General features: G+C 31.5%; 2 protein-coding genes and 1 long non-coding RNA gene across 5 annotated transcripts; 1 reads left to right on the forward strand and 2 right to left on the reverse strand.

Moving 5' to 3' along the window:
• Positions 1 to 2,752: 2,752 nt before the first annotated feature.
• On the forward strand, positions 2,753 to 14,880 carry LOC132728166 (uncharacterized). The gene is made up of 2 exons (XM_060713793.1): positions 2,753 to 2,921; positions 14,170 to 14,880. The coding sequence occupies exons 1-2, from the start codon at positions 2,829 to 2,831 to the stop codon at positions 14,407 to 14,409; spliced, it is 333 nt and encodes a 110-aa protein (XP_060569776.1). The 5' UTR covers positions 2,753 to 2,828; the 3' UTR covers positions 14,410 to 14,880.
• LOC132728165 (uncharacterized) lies at positions 3,894 to 6,168 on the reverse strand. 3 transcript variants are annotated; one of them, XR_009625449.1, is made up of 3 exons: positions 5,945 to 6,168; positions 4,968 to 5,025; positions 3,894 to 4,678 (listed from the first exon to the last, which is right to left on the reverse strand). It is a non-coding gene; the product is annotated as an uncharacterized LOC132728165 (long non-coding RNA). The 3 variants fall into 3 exon arrangements; XR_009625450.1 differs by lacking the exon at positions 5,945 to 6,168 and adding an exon at positions 5,623 to 5,928; XR_009625451.1 differs by lacking the exon at positions 5,945 to 6,168 and adding an exon at positions 5,193 to 5,600.
• Positions 10,640 to 12,654, reverse strand: LOC132728163 (uncharacterized). Its single transcript, XM_060713792.1, has one exon. The coding sequence runs from the start codon at positions 12,577 to 12,579 to the stop codon at positions 11,434 to 11,436; it is 1,146 nt and encodes a 381-aa protein (XP_060569775.1). The 5' UTR covers positions 12,580 to 12,654; the 3' UTR covers positions 10,640 to 11,433.
• Positions 14,881 to 17,120: the final 2,240 nt, after the last annotated feature.

Raw genomic sequence — 17,120 nt, forward strand, 5'->3', positions numbered from 1 at the left:
TTAAACGAGAAACATAAGTAGTAGGAGAAAAGATGTTTAGAGTTAGAAGGAAAAAGTACCAATTATAGGCATTACAAGAAGACGGGGGATGCCCATTTAAAAGCATAAGAAAGTGAGGAAGAAAAACCTGTAGAAGAGTTTTTTGGGGCGTTATAAGCCTGAACAAGAGAAGGAACAAAATTTGCCCACTTAGATTTGTGATTTTTTTGCCAGAGTACCTAACATTTTGAGAAGGGTTTGATTAAATTGTTTAGCTGATGGATTTTCCATAGGGTGGAAAGGAGTGTTTTTTTTTGTTTTTTGAACATTTGCTATTTTGCAAAGTTCCTTGATGATTTGACTTTTAAAATTTTGCCCCTGGTTAGAATGCAGCTGCTTTGGAAAAGAATAGTGGACAATAAAATGTTTATATAAGGCAAGAGGAGTGGTAGTTGCCTTTTGATTACGGCAAGGAATAGCCTTGGCGTATTTGGTAAAATGGTTGGTAATGACCAAGACGTTTTTATACCCTACTTTGGACTTTTTTAGCTTTAAGAAATTTATACACACACGTTGCATGGGTTTTGAAGTTTGGATTGGAACCAATTTTGTGGGTTTTTTTTTTTAACAATAAACACTTTGATGATGTTTATATATTTATTTAGGTGTAGAAGAAACCTATAACAAATTAAAAAGATTATAATACAAATAACAAAGAGAAATATTTTACAATAGAAAATTTATGAATTGCATGTTTTACAATTACAATAATTACAATATATACATTATAAACATTTTACAATTACAATTAAAATAAATATATACATACCAGCAGACATTTTCACAAAAAATCTTACGATTTGTCTTAAGTTTTTGACTTACGATAATCGTAAGTTAAATCTTAAGTCATTTTCACAAAGCCACTCGTAAGTTAAAATTTTATCTTAAGATAAAAATATCACTTACGATAAATCTTACGATAAAAACATCCCTAGCACGTTCATTTGATTTGATATGCATGCTCTATATTTGATTTTCGGTTTTAAAAATCAAGTAATAAAAGGCTTGAAAATCTATTGAACACAATCAAAATTTCAATAAGCAACAAAAAAAAATGATTCAACTGATACATTTTATATCTTAATTGAAGATAATTATAAATATCTAAAAGATGCAGAAGAAGGTCTTCTATGTTATTAAATAAATAAAAAGGTACCACTAGTCTGCTGGCAATGAAATCGAAACTCACCAAAATGTACAAATTATTAGTTTTAAAATATACTACAAGTATAATTTACATTTAAACTATTCATAACCCTCCCATCATGACGTCATCAATCATGAGAACAAATGTTTATGTTGAAAAATAATTATACCTCAATTTGGTAATTTATAAGCATAAAAACACTGTTGCTTAATATATATTTGTCCTCCAACTTTTTGTTTTTTTTATTCAGTTTAGGTAAGAGATAACGATATTTTACCCTTAAGAGAAAAAAAAATACACTTACGAACGGGGGAGACCTATCGTAAAGTTACGACAGATTTTGCACTTAAGATTTTCTTAAGTTTTTTTGTGAAAAGGAGATTTATCGCAAGATTTCTCTTACGATAAAAAAATTGTCGTAAGATTTTTTTGTGAAAATGTCTGCAGGCTTTAAATAGATGAGATTTTTAAAATAATAATTGTATGAATAATAATAAATTTATTAATATTTTTATAAAGAAATAGTCTATTTTTAGAGTGTTAGAGATGTTATTGCCTTGAATGCAATGAAATGAGTGGTTAGTTACCAAGAAATATTAGCTATTTTAGAACCAAATTATTTAAAAATAACTTGCATACCAAAACCAATTATTTATTACTAAACTTGCAAAACCGGTTTAATTATCCATACAAAAGGAACAAAGACAAACATGAACACATAACACCACAATAGATTTGGTTTGGCCTTAAAGGGAAATTATTACCGTAAACATTTTAAAAAGATAACTTGGCTTAATTTAACCTTATTTACATAAATATCTTGGATATTTCAGGTTAGTAATCTTTGAGAGTTAAAATTTAAACTATTAAATTATTAGAGAATGTCTTTATTGGTATATTTAAATAGGTTTTTGATAAGTTATAGAGATGTTTACTTACAATACTTACCTGGAATACTTACCTAATTGTACATGTAGTTCATCATACACTCAACCTTATGTTATAATTGTTAATGACACTTCATATTTGACCATTCCATGTTATAGTTGTATAATCATATTTATATTGTGTAAATATATTCTTTAATAAATATCTTGGATATTTCAGATATTTGCATTTGTTGTGTCTGTGTCAGTCGATATATTACCCCACCTATAATACAAGTAACTGCCGACTGGGTTACGTCGACATATGTAAAGAACATCGCTTCTGTTTTTGCTGGATTAAAATTAACCAACCATTGCTTTGACCAAGTAAGAATGTTATCAAGGTCGTGATTAATAGTTTCTTCGATTGTGTTTACATTGTTTGATGTTACTGCAAGAGAACTGTCGTCTGCAAAGAGTGATTGTAAATAATCTAATGCCCAATAATTGCTATATTGTCAGTATTTCAGTGCGACATTCTATTTTCTATTCTATTCTCTATTTTATTCTGTTGTTAATCTCATTAAATGAAGGAAATGAAAAACTATTATCGTCTTGAGAAACATATCTATTACTTAACAACCCTCATACCGCGCATTTTGAGAACATGTTCTCTCTGAGAATTGTCAATCAAAAATATCATACGAAGCTACGGTTATATTGCAGTCACTGCTGGCTTTGAATGAAATGTTGATGAAGCTGAGGATGTTGAAAAAATGAATCGACGGCGACAGGATGTTGCAACCGTTCGTATATCAGACGAGGAATATTCAAGACTTGAAAGTAAATTTGAAGCGCTGAAGAATGAGGTAGATTTCATACAATATCCATAACGAAATAAAATGCACGTACTGTGTATAGACAACACTAGTCCTAATTATAAGACCTATACGTAACTTATTTCATATATATCATTCATTAATCTGATATTTTACATTTTTCATTTTCCATGTTACGTTAGGTCTTAACAGATCTTTGCAAAATCGTGTAGCAAAAAATTGACATTAGACATCGATTTAGATCTAATGCATTTTAACAATTAAAACAGCGTGTATTTACATAAATTTTGAACTATTTATGAACAAAACTAAAGATTAAATACCTTTCAACAAAATAATTGAACTGTCACACCTGAAAAGTCATGATTAAATCCTCTCATTTAATTAAATTCCATGTACAGCAGATATACAAATGGCCGCCATACACTGCACGAAATCTGATTGGCTAATTCAAATGCAAGTGTTTAAATGACTCCAGAAGTTTCTAACGGAATATTTTTTCAACGAAATAATTGCCGATGCACCGTCAGTGTGTTCGAAAATATTTTTCCATTCAAAAAATTGGAATCAATCTGTAAAACGCTTTACTTAACCAGTATGGCCGATGAGCGAAATACATTGATATTTATATTTTATTTTTAATTAATAAGTACATTGTTTGAAACTTTTTGTTACTGATAGACCATGCAATTGAAAGAACAGAAGATAAGCTTTTGAATAAAGCTTGAAAGGCAAGTCAATAGACATTTTTTTTAATTTTTCAAAATGCTACGCGTTTTTGACCAATAACTATTAGACGTCAGGCTTGACCAACATAAAACTATAACAAGCCTGTAACGTCTAATCTATTTGACTAAGACAACACAGGAGCTTGAAATTCTATCAATAATTGCCCTAAACTCTAAAGTCAAATTCCCCAAAAAAATCCATACCCTATATATAAAAATAATATGAAATTAGGCAAAGCCTATGAACGGGGAAGTCGTTAAAAAATCCTTTCATTCTTTCCGTTGTAATAGCAATGCTACATGATTTTTTATAAAACTTTTTTCTTTGTTTTTTATTACATTTTATAATTGTGTAATGTATTGGATGAACTTTCAAAGTAGTTTTGAAGGAAAATATGAGAAAATAAATTTTTGGTGAATTTTCTTTATTGGTTATTGCAAGATTGACAATTTCTGAAATTTGTTGAAAAATGCAAAAAATTGACCCCAGTCAGTTCTGAGGGGAAGGGTAGCAAATATTATGATTGTAACCATCCAAAATATTTGTAGTAAAGTGACCTTGCTTATCTATGAAAAAAAAAATCATGTTTAAGCATTTAGATGGAAAATGACCTTGAAAATGTCAAAATATACGCGAAATTAAAAAACAACAATAACAAACAACAAACAAACAGAGGTCTCTACATTCCAAAATAGTTATACTAATACATCATTCACCATGTAGATTAAAAATAGCAAGGGCTATATATATATATATGTTCATGTAACACTCATCAGTTAAAGACCACCTGTCAAGAGAGACCACCTTTCAACAGTGGCCTTTCGTCAAAAATTTGGCTTATCTGAATTCAAGGTATGAAAATGTACTCAACATTGTAATGTTGCAACACAACACAGTAGATCTATATGCTGAAAAACTGTTTAATTAGAACAAGGATGAACACTTTATTTCTGGATCACTAACATTCCTCGGTGTAAAAGATAGCTGTTTGGTTCTTCTGGTGGTTTCTTTATGAAATCCTCAATATGTTTCTACATTACTGTCAATTGAAAACTATTCTGAAACAGTGAAATTAAAAGTTTTAATGCTCTATAGAGATAGTGATGATGTTGGTCAATCATATAATATCATGACATTTGAAATTTTCAAGTAGTAAATCAAACAACAACAACAACAAAAAAACAGTAAAGAATTTTGACCAACTGCACATGTTCAAACATGTATTGTCAATGTAAACATAGTTTCAAGAAATATTTTACTGTAAATTTATATGACAACATATAGTAGTTCTACTTGAATGTCATTTATTTGTTATGTTATAATAAATATTGAAAACAATATATTTACCTATGATGTGTCTTCAAGATTACATATGTTTTTTATAATGTTACTGGGTTATGTGTGTCTGAAAAAAGAAAACAACAACAGAATTAACTATAGTCACAAGAGAAACATTTCATGAAATCCTAGACTAGAAGTTTTTAACATACTGGATAGCATTCAAATTTATGATAAAAATATATGGATTGAAAAAATCAAATGAGACTTGAATTTGAAAAAGAAAGTTTTTACTTTGCTGAATTTCATTGAATCCAGCATCTGGTGTAGACCTAAATGTATGCTCATTGGATATGGCCTAAAAAACATAAATACTACATACAATTCTTCAGCCTGTTTTAAAAAAGCATCATCAGCAAAACACATGTAATAATGATTATAATGAGATCTGCATCATAAAAAGATGTGATGAATCAAATAGACTAATCATACCTTGAAATGATTAAAATCATACGCCAAATATCAAGATTTGAGGAAACAGAAAGAAACAATTTTAAAACACAAAATGAATAATGTTATTTCTGAAGAAAAAAAATGCAATTCTAAACTACTAGAAAGATGAATTTTTATACGCCAATAATTCAATTCCAATGCCTTCATTCACCGAAATGATTGTGAACTGATCAAATTATCTATATTTCTTCTTTTAAAATTATTGTCTCACCATAAAATATCTTAACTATCAAAAAAACCAAGGTATCCGCACTGCATTGTGTACAAAATCAGCTGTTGTTTACATTTTTCATCATACGGATACTTTCGTTTTTTTTCGTACATAACTTATACATGTCCGAGATAAGGCAAAATGTCTACTGGAAAAACAAGGTCATGATTGTATTGAAAATTCGATGCATTGTCAACAAATTTCTGTTGAAATATTACTTAATATCCATCAATCATATATTCCTTTACTCATTTATATATGTGTGTACAGTGTAATAAGGCGTAAAAGAAAAAAAAACATTATTAAAAATCTTTAAACTTACCTCATGTTTTCGTTTGCACTCTGGAAAGCGTGACTTTTATTATTACACATGCGCAATTGTTTCTATTTAAAAATTATGACGTTTTCTTTGACCAATCACAACGTTTTTATATAGAAAATACCGGTAAAATTAGAAGGGAATCACCAGAATCTCTGGGGTTGCCATTTTCATATTACTGCGCACTTTGCTGCGCAGCGCCACCTAGCGAGTGTAGCATTGCTAGTTGTAAAGGTGTCATTCGGTATTACATGCACCGCTTCCGTTTTCACTCGGAACACTCGACGATTATTATTAATCCGAAAAGTTGAGATTTGTTCCGTTATCGGAATACCCCGCCTATTATCATTGAGTTACATTGTAAATGGCGACGCCCGACTAGAACTGACACTGAAAATTTCTTTGATAGGTATAGAATTCTATATATTTTTTAATTGTTTTTTTTTTTTTGATTTTCTTTTAAATATACACGTGTAGTCTATAGCCGGGCAAGCCAAAGCCCGGACCCGCTTCGCGGGCCCGGTCTTTGACTTCCCCGTATAATATATAGGGTATGGATTTTTTTGGGGAATTTGACTTTAGGGCAATTATTGATAGAATTTCAAGCTCCTGTGATAGACAACAAGAACATCACTCACTTCTTTCAATTTTATTGTTGTTGGATCTTTATTCCTTAACACTAAATTGGCATCTTAGCTCATCTTTAAAGGTGTTTTAATTAAATTTTCCCGTGTTTAAGTTCAATAATGGTGACCAATACAATATGTAAGTAGGCCAAGCCTCTGAGTCTGAAAGGGAAAGTGAAATTATCATTACTGTAATGTATGCTTTTCTACTCTTAGTCTTATTTTGAAAAATTGCACTTGCACAACAAATATCAGACATACATACAGGGCAATAAGTGTATTTATTAAATAAATTCATTATCTAAAAGTTTAAAAACTTTAAATTACTTTTAAAAGCAACTGCCTTGCTCAGCTGGACGCTTACCCATCGATTCGTGAAATCTGATTCACCCTGTGATGTCATCAAAATATAGGTGCTCACACCACTAAAAGTTCGCATGATGATTTTCAGTCCGATCTGATCAATACATGTTTCAAAGTCTTAAGTAAATTCTTACAGCATGATGAAAATTTTTTGGTCTTAATTGTAAGTGTGTTTGATAAATTATAACATCAATATCGAATATTTTAAAGTAATTTATAAGTCATCAGCTGATTGTAGGGTAAGCACATTTACACCTGTTCAATTGGATAGAATTGTCAAATTGAGTGTTTAATAAAACTAGTGTAGTTTTCGGAGGAAAAGAGTCAACTCGGCACGGGTCAACTCAGCCCACTTTACAAAAATATATTACGTATTAACTTTGCTTTGCATGTTGTTAAGGTAAATGAATAATAAGAAATATCTTATTATTATATAATTATACATTGTACTTCTGCCGAAATAAAGTATAGTTAAAAAAAAATTATATCTTATATTATATACTCTGTCTCTGTCGAACTACGTAAATAACCGAGGTATATTGAGTGAAAAAGCAAGAGTTGTTTCCCTTAGTTTCCCTTAGCTTGCAAAAGGATGCAATTTTAGCCTTGTTTAAATCGCTAGTTTGGGGCGATTAAATGTCTGATTTTGAAATTTTTACACCAATAAAAAGCTGGTGATCTTAGCTTCCTCTCAGTATATATTTCAACACATTGTTTGACACTGAAGGTATTTAAATTTACGGTTAAACCTACCACGAGTCAGAAATACATTGAGATACGCAATCGGTTATCTGTACTCGCAATTCTACCGGTAAGAAAAGCCTTTCTGCTGCTAGTTCTGAAACTGTCAATCCGTGTTTTATAAATAATTTCAATAATAACAATAAGTAGTGATAACACTAACCTAAATTAATAATTAAAAAGTGGCCCGAGTTGACCCGTGCCGAGTTGGAATAGGGCCGAGCTGACTCGGGGGCTGAGTACGTTTAAGTGCCGAGCTGACCCGGATTCATTTCTGGATGGTGTATGTCCTTCAGAAGTATTTTTACCAGACATTTATTTAGGTCACAAATTGATGGGAAGGCATAAAACGATGAGAATAAGGCATAAATCGAGGTCTTCCATAGGTAAACAGCATTATTCTTCAATTTTGTTTGGCTTGACTATTCTAAGAATAGCATCTATCTACTAGGGCCATCCTATGCTCCAAAGAGTTGGTGCCAGCGTAACAATTTAGTTAAGATAAACTTTTGTATGCATCATCATATCTCAACCTCTTACGATGTCCTCAACTACAGTGTTCAAAGTTTCGATTTCCTTAAAATCAATCACATTCTGTGTATTGTGCTTTATTTAATAATTTATTGGAGAGAACTGAGTGTAACACTGGATTGTGAATATCATTCTTTCGATTACTGATCAGTGACCATCAACCGGACACTTTTAGAACATTTTTCCATACTGATATCATAATCTAAAAATTTGACACAGTACAACTAGCTTCTTCTCCTATCTTATAAACTAGTTTGTTTATTATGATTATGTTGACACATCTGAGGCATGTAAATGAAGAACCAAAATTACCTAAATTGTCCACACTACAATACCATGTGTCCGAACAGATATGTACTTTACGTTGAAATTATAATTCAGATATTTTCAATCACTTGTTTCCCATTTGGGAAATATTACCATTTTCATAAATAAGCTTTTTTCTCTGTTCAAACTCTGACTCCATCACCCCTTACTCTGTTTATTCATCATGTATATAAACTGCATGTATAGAAATACTAACAGCAGAAATGGCGTAGCATATTCAGCATGATTTGGGACTCCTATTTTAAAAATCCTAGTGAGATCCCCGTCTATTTCAATGGGTCAGTATTTGGTTTTGTTTCTACATTGATGTTCACACTAATTTAAAGAGACAGACTATCAGAACAGTGAAGAGCGACTGAAGATAAACAGTTAATACATGTACATAATATATTGTTTATAAAATGATTTTTTTTCTTTGTGGTTTTAGCTCACCTGTCACTTTGTGACAGGGTGAGCTTTTGTGATTGCTTTTTGCGTCCTGCGTCCGTCCGACGTCCGTAAACTTTTACTTTAAATGACATCTCCTCATAAACCGCTGAGCCAATTTCATCCAAACTTCACAGGAATGTTCCTTTGGTGGTCACCTTTCAAAATTGTTCAAAGAATTTAATTCCATGCAGAACTCTGGTTCCCATGGCAACCAAAAGAAAAAACTTTAAATATCATCTTCTAAAAAACCAAAAGAGCTAGAGCTTAGATATTTGGCATGAAACATCTTCTAGTGAGTGTCAACCAAGTTTGTTCAAATAAAAGCCCTGGGGTCAAAATTGATTTTCCCTATATGTATATAGTAAAAACTTTAAAAATCTTCTATTTAAGAACCCAAAGAGCTAGAGCTAAGATATTTAGCATGAAACATGTTCTAATGGATGTCTACCAAGTTTGTTCAAATAAGAGCCATGGGTTCAAAATTGGCCCCGCCCCAGGGGGTCATTGATTTTCCCTATATGTATATAGTAAAAACTTTAAAGAACCCAAAGAGCTAGAGCTAAGATATTTAGCATGAAACATGTTCTAATGGATGTCTACCAAGTTTGTTCAAATAAGAGCCGTGGGGTCAAAATTGGCCCCGCCCCAGGGGGTCATTGATTTTCCCTATATGTATATAGTAAAAACTTTAAAGAGCCCAAAGAGCTAGAGCTAAGATATTTAGCATGAAACATGTTCTAATGGATGTCTACCAAGTTTGTTCAAATAAGAGCCCTGGGGTCAAAATTGGCCCCGCCCCAGGGGGTCATTGATTTTCCCTATATGTATATAGTAAAAACTTAAAAAAATCTTCTTTTAAAGAAATCAAAGAGCTAGAGCTAAGATAATTAGTATGAAGCATGTTCTAATGGGTGTCTACCAAGTTTGTTTAAATAAAAGCCCTTGGGTCAAAATTGGCCCTGCCCCAGGGGTCATTGATTTTCCTTATATGTGTATAGCAAAAACTTAAAAAATCTTCTTTGAAAAAACCCAAATAGCTAGAGCTTAGATATTAAGCATGAAACATCTTCTAGTGAGTGTCTACAAAGTTTGTTCAAATAAAAGCCCTGGGGTCATAATTGGCCCCCGACCCGGGGGTCATTGAATTTCCTTATATGTGTATAGCAAAAACTTAAAAATCTTCTTTGAAAAAAACCCAAATAGGTAGAGTTTAGATATTTGACATGAAACATCGTCTAGTGAGTGTCTACAAATTTTGTTCAGATAAAAGCCCTGGGGTCAAAACTGGTCCGGCCCCAGGGGTGTCATTGTTTTTAACTATATGTGTATAGTAAAAACTTAAAAATCTCCTTTTAAAAAACCCAATGAGTTAGAGCTAAGATGTTTAGCATGAAACATCTTCTTATGGGTGTCTACCAAGTTTGTTCAAATAAAAGCCCTTGAGTTAAAATTGGGAGGGGGGGGGGAGATCGTTGTTTTTCATTATATGTGTGTAGTAAAAACTTAACATTGTGAAACATCTTCTAATGGGTGACTCTTCCGAGTCTGTTCAAATAAAAGCCCTGGGGTTTAAACTGGCCCAGCTCCGGGGGCCTATATACAGGTGAGCGACCTCAGGGCCATCATGGCCCTCTTGTTTTAAATTCTTTTTTTCTATGAAAAAGGTCAAAGGCAAGTCAAGTCATGTCAAATATTTTATTGGCATAATCATTGGCATACATGTATATGTTACTCCTAATAACATCCAGGCAGTATGATTTTCAGTGCAGAAAAATATGATAAATACAAGTGTAGGATGTACGTATTTCTAAGTGCATTTACAATACTTGAAACAAAATTAATTATACTTTAATTGAACACATGTATCTCTTTCTTGTATCTGATGGTCAGAATATATACAAATTTAAGGTATTCCACTGGGGTACAAAAAGCTCAAAAACATAGAATATGAATTTATTTCATAAATCAAGTCAAGTGGGGCATTTAAAACAGAAAAAAATATCCAAAGGAAAAAAATATCAAGAAATATATATAATACGGAAATACAATGTACAAATGAAAAATGACGCTCTCTTTCAATTTTGTGGTACATGTACATAAATGCTGGTTACTTACAATATTTGAGTCATTATCTACTGTACCCTTTTCTACACTATAATAGCTAATTTATGGGAACTGTCTCGGAAATGATAACGTCTTCATTGTGAAAATATCCTTGGAGTAAAACGTTTGACATTCAATGATGAAACAGGCAATACATTGTAGACATAATTATTATTACTTATAATTTACAAAGTAAACATATGCTGCTTTCATGTTATTAACATCAATTTATCAAAGAATTTCCATGAATCAGGATAACATAGCTGTAGTCTTTCACAAGAAAGTTGCTTTTGCAACACTGTCTTGTTCAACATATGCGATAAATATTTACATGTATTATATACAGTCAAGTTTTCTATCAAAGCCATTGAATTATGTTTCGTATAGCATGAAGCCAGAAAACGTTGTCCAGTTATTGTGTACATAAAATGGTGCACTCCCATAAGGTCCGTGTTTTACTACTTTGATTTCATCGCCTTTGTTCAGGTGTAACACGATCATGTTACTATCAGCTCCGTGTGTCATACCGTGAACATACAGCCATAGTTTATTTGTACCATTGTGCTGCAAACACATTTCTAACCTGCGGCTTTTCCCAAGAATATGTGTATAAAACATGTAGACACCAGACACGGGAGCTGTGAAGAGTCCAGTTTTCTGAGAATAAGCGTTACCATTGTTGTGTATAATGTTAGAGAAGACTAAAGTATGCCAGGCTGGCAGGTTTTCAACACTGCCAGAAAGTTTGGCAGAAAAAGATATATGTCTTGTCCCAACGTTTTCTCCAATTTCTCTCATATTTTTATCAATTTTGTTATATTTTGTCTCCATGTTGTTGACAATTCTGTCAAAGTTTGTTGATATTTTAGCAATTTCATTTTGGTTATTCTGTATTTTAAGTTCTACTGCAGATTCCTCCATTGTGTTCTGATAAGTCTGTAACTGCTCAATGTCCCCAAGCATTTCTTCTTTTTCTTCTTCATATGAGTCTTTCAGTGTTTTAAAATCTTTTTGTGTTATTTCAAGGCTTTCTTTCAGCTTATTTAAATGAATCTTGTGAACATTTTCACTTTTCTGAAGAGTTTCAATTTCTGCATGTTGTTTATTTCGTGCTTCTTTCTCATTTTTGAATGCATCCATCAGTAATGCTGTTGTCTGTACTATCCTAGTTAGGTTCTTCTTCAAATCTGCCACCCCAGCATTCTCTCCAACACACACATTGTCACAGACAGCTACATCAGAAGTATCAGCTTCAGCAGATTCATCATCAGTTTTACTAATTTTATTTATTGGGGATTCTTCATCATCTCTGATAATGTTAGATATATTCTCCACTATATCTGCCACAATAATCTTCAAATTGTCTATTTCAGCTTGCATAAGAGTATTTTCATATGCCTGAAGTCCAAATTTCTGTTCCAGAATACCAAGTCTTTTTTCTAATTTATCTATTTTCCTTCCTTCACATCCAGCTAAGAATATAAACATTGCTAAACACAGACTTATCAGCACAGCCATGTTGTTTCTAAATGTTTCAGTGATTCTTGTTATTTGAAGTGTAGTGTGTCTACAGAAAATAAAACTTCCCACAAATGTTTTTGTGCACTTACTGTAAACTAGAGAAAATTCTACTGAAATGTTTTTTTTCTTGAAAGTAAAATTACCAAAATGAGAATTTAATGTTTGACTAATATCACATGATTTGTTAATTGCAAGTTATTGCCTAACATTCTTGGAATTCTTGGAAAGTAGCATCAACAAGTATATCCTAGACTTTTACTTGTATACACAAGAAGGTAAAACTAAAACAGAAACCTGGGATAATGTTACAATGTACAGTAACACTTGAATTATAAAACAACACCAGCATCTTGTTGTTTATAGCTCTCACATTTTCCTCATTCTCATAAACTTTGTACATTAAATCAGGAAGTCAGTGCTTCAATGTACAAAATTTTATTATCTAATTGGTAGCCAGCCTGAGCGAGGTCATTTTACATGTCATGAATCAAGGAAAAATCACCTGCTACACTTTTAGTGTTTTTTTTCTGAATAACATGATATACAGATGTAAAACATTTAACAATTGTAACCTTGGCCCCCACCCTTACAGCAGTGGAGGGGTCATCAGGGTAAATGAGCAAAGTTATAACCCTCCACCTGTCCCCACTCTGGCATAGTGTTACAATGTGCATAACAGTATTAATGCAAGATTTGTGTTGCCATGAATTATAATAAGTGTATGTTCTGAAGAATTCAGATAAAAATTTTGAACAATAAAATCAATCCTCTGACATTATAGTAAGTTTGAAAGCTTCATTAATTTTGTCCACAAATTAAAGTGGTCCTGAGGAACAAATACCAATTAGTACATCGGTTAGCTGCTGCCGCTGATTGGTAACTATCCAGGAAGCTGACAGAATGGCTTTGGTTCTAAATGAGGTACTTGCTTGCACCTGAAATAATGCTTAGGTCTTCCACCAGTAAAGCTGGAAAATTGCCATATGACCTAAATAAATTTTAAGTGTCAGTATTTCATGAAACAAAAATAAAAATTAGCCTATGACCAAAAGAATAAAGATTTAATATAAATTCTTTTCACTGTCAGTTTTCCAAGTAATAATGATCCCTTAAATCACAGCCTATACAGTTATTTGTATTTTGGATGAGCTATATAAAGATTATGATCTGACAAGAATTATGCTGTCATGTTTTCTGTTAAATACTTTGTACTCATTGACTTAACAACTTATGATAGAATCTTTGTTATTGTCTCAAAATAAGACACTGTCTGAGTTGTACTTGCAGTGTAAGGTTTAATATATTTGACATTTTTTCATGGATAATGTTAAAACATGATACTATAATCACATGGAGCAAGAAATGCATTTGTATTTTGTCATCTTTATACAGGGCTATTTTCCAGCTATATTTTGCAATTTCCACACTTTTGTTTTGTTATACATGTATTAGTCTTATACTTTACTTTGTACTGATATTTGTTATATTTGTAAGAATGATAGATATGTATACTGTCTCAATTTATTTTCTACCAGACAACTGGATTTTATTTGCTGATATATAGAATGACATATTTATATTTTACAGTTTACAGCATGTAGGAGAAAGTTGGACAGTAAATGTGAGGCTCTATTGATACTAAGTAAGGAATTAGATCAATGTCGTAGTGAACGAGACCAGTTTAAGTTGATGGCCGAACAGCTCCGGGAAAGATGTCATACACTGAAAACAAGTCTCTCGGGCAAGGTTTGTATTCACAATTTAAGCAATTTTGTGGAACATCTGAGGTTTAAACATATGTACCCACATTTGACAGGGCTTAATTGAAGGAGGTATGGTAAATCTTATGTTGAGGTCACCATAGTTTAACTTAAAAGGGTATTAAGCTATTATTTGGATGTCGGATATTTACAAAATTGAAATTGGTTTTGTGATAAGAATTTTACTTAAAAGTGACATTATGCCCATCTAAGGGTTATAATTTAGTGAGTGAGCAGGTGAAAGTCAGAATAAGTTTTCATTTTGTCATAGTTCAATTTATAACTTAATTTGCATAAATGATATATAGAACTCATACATGTATGGCCCAAAGCAATATCTGTATATAAGTACTGAATTGACCTGTAATGTTCAGTTTATAAAAAGAGTGGGGCAATCTTTTTATATTTTAGGCATATTTATATTTAATCCTAAATATTTTTCAATATCAAATGTTGGTCAATCATCATTATAACAGTCAATCTTTTGAAATATTTACAAAATATAATCAATTCAGCCCAACTTGACAATAAAAAAAAGAGTGTAATATCACTAATATATGTGAAAGAATGTTGTTGCTAAAGTTTTATGAAAATTATTGTAGTGTAACTGGCCTTGGTGGACAGAAAAATAGCTCAGTACTTCAATTAATCAACTTTTTAGCTCTCCTGTCACTAAGTGACTAGGTGAGCTTTTGTGATAACAATTCGTCCATCGTTTAGATATTTAGCATGAAACTTCTTCTAGTAACTGTCTACCAAGACAAGTGTGTTCAAATAAAAACCCAGAAATCGAAATTGGCCCCAACTGGGTGGGGGGAGGGTGTTATTGAATTTCCTTATATGAACATGTCTTTTGGAACTTAGCAATAGCAACCAGTAATGATTTTACACATGCACTATTTCATATACAAAATAGGAAATTTGTGATATCAGTTTAAATTTTGTTAATAGTTTACAATATAACTTGCTCCTTGTCATGGAGAGTTTTTATATTCAGGTGAGCAATTTCAGGGCCATCATGGCCCTTTTGTTTATAATTCATCTACTGTGCAACATATATCATGAAATCTGTAGAAGCATATCCGCTCTTGAAATGAATGCATGTACGAATGAATAGATTATCAGCACATGAGAAATCAACTACTAACATCCTTAAAGTAGGACAATAAGATTAATTCATGTGTATAAAATAAAAGATTGAACTTCAATTAAATGTCATGTTTGTTTTGTTTTTCCCTGGAAATTGATCTGAAATTTTTTTTTAATGATTTCTGGACAAGTTCAAATAAGGGTCACCTAGTCACACCGCCCAAATATGGAAAAACCTTGTTAACACTTTAAAATGTCACATGAAATCTGTAGAAGCATATCAACTCTGCAAATGAATGCATGTACTATTTTGTTAAGGAACATTCTGCTTATTTAATAAATTCATGTGTATAAAATAAAAGATTGAAATCTTCATTAAAATATTTTTATGATCATAAAGGTATGAAATTGTGGAGTTTCCCTGAAAATTAAACATTAATGTTTTTTTTCCAGAAAATATTTGTAATTTTTCCCCCAATTCTAAGAGATAAGATATTGGCAAATTCTTTACCCTGATATATGACTAACTTAAACTTTACATATCTGAATGTAAATATGATAACGCTGACTTTGTACATACACAAAAAAAAGATACATTAATGGAAGATGTTTTCATTATAATCACAGTCTCTATAGCATACATGCTGTTATCAAAGTTATATGTTGCATTTACATTACATTGTTGAATATTTTGTGTTGGCCATATCCATTTTTTTTTCATATACAATCTATTGTGAACAACTTACAAAGAAAAATTTGAGATTTTGATAATACATGTAGTGAAATGTTACAATGTTTTATTTTGTTAAAGGAAGGGTTTTCTTCCTGGTTTATATCAATACAACAACTAGTTGAACTGGACTACTATAAAAATACAGAATCAACCTTTATTATTTTGTTAGAATACTAAGAGGATATTTTTTCGTTTGCGTGAAATATGGAATATATTTTCACAAAACATGATAAAATGCCATATATTTTCACGAGCCGGGACGGCGAGTGAAAATATGTGGCATTTTATCATGTTGAGTGAAAATATAATACCATATTTCACGAAAAACGAAAAAATGACCTTTTTATTTAATTTCATTATCAAAGAAAATGGTAACGAATCCCCGTGCTTGCTACCAACTGCAATTGTACAGCGGGCAGTAATTTATGCGTAAGCAGGCGCTGTTTGGCGCTACATTGTGACGTCATGAAAACAACTCTTTTAAACGTCTGTACAGCGTTAATTACTGAATTAAAGATATTGGTGTTCGGATTTATTTTCTTAGTTAGACCATTTTCTATCATTCTAGACAGTTTTCAAAACAAAATTCAAGATAAAGTTGTTTTGTATTTATCAGATTTTTCAAACAAAACGGCGAAAGAAGTCCGTTAAAATAAATATGAGTTTTGACTCCGCCCACTTTCATATTTATATTTCATATTTATTTTTAAAAAATATGAAACATATTTGACTAATATAGCACCATAGTTCATGGGTAAAATTAAATAAAAGTTAATCTTAAAACTTTACCATATTTCCATATAAGATTTTCAACTATTCAATAAACATTTTTAAATTCAAAGACAGAATATGTCTGTTACACATAATAAGCAGCAAAAAATGTTTAACTACTAAACATGGACTCTATTTTTACTACAGTTTAAATGTTGATCAGACGTCATACGTATTTGTATAGT

This window comes from Ruditapes philippinarum, unplaced genomic scaffold, assembly GCF_026571515.1.
Source record: "Ruditapes philippinarum isolate M1 unplaced genomic scaffold, ASM2657151v2 ctg18826_1_1_1_1, whole genome shotgun sequence".
NCBI classification, from domain to species: Eukaryota; Metazoa; Mollusca; class Bivalvia; order Venerida; family Veneridae; genus Ruditapes; species Ruditapes philippinarum.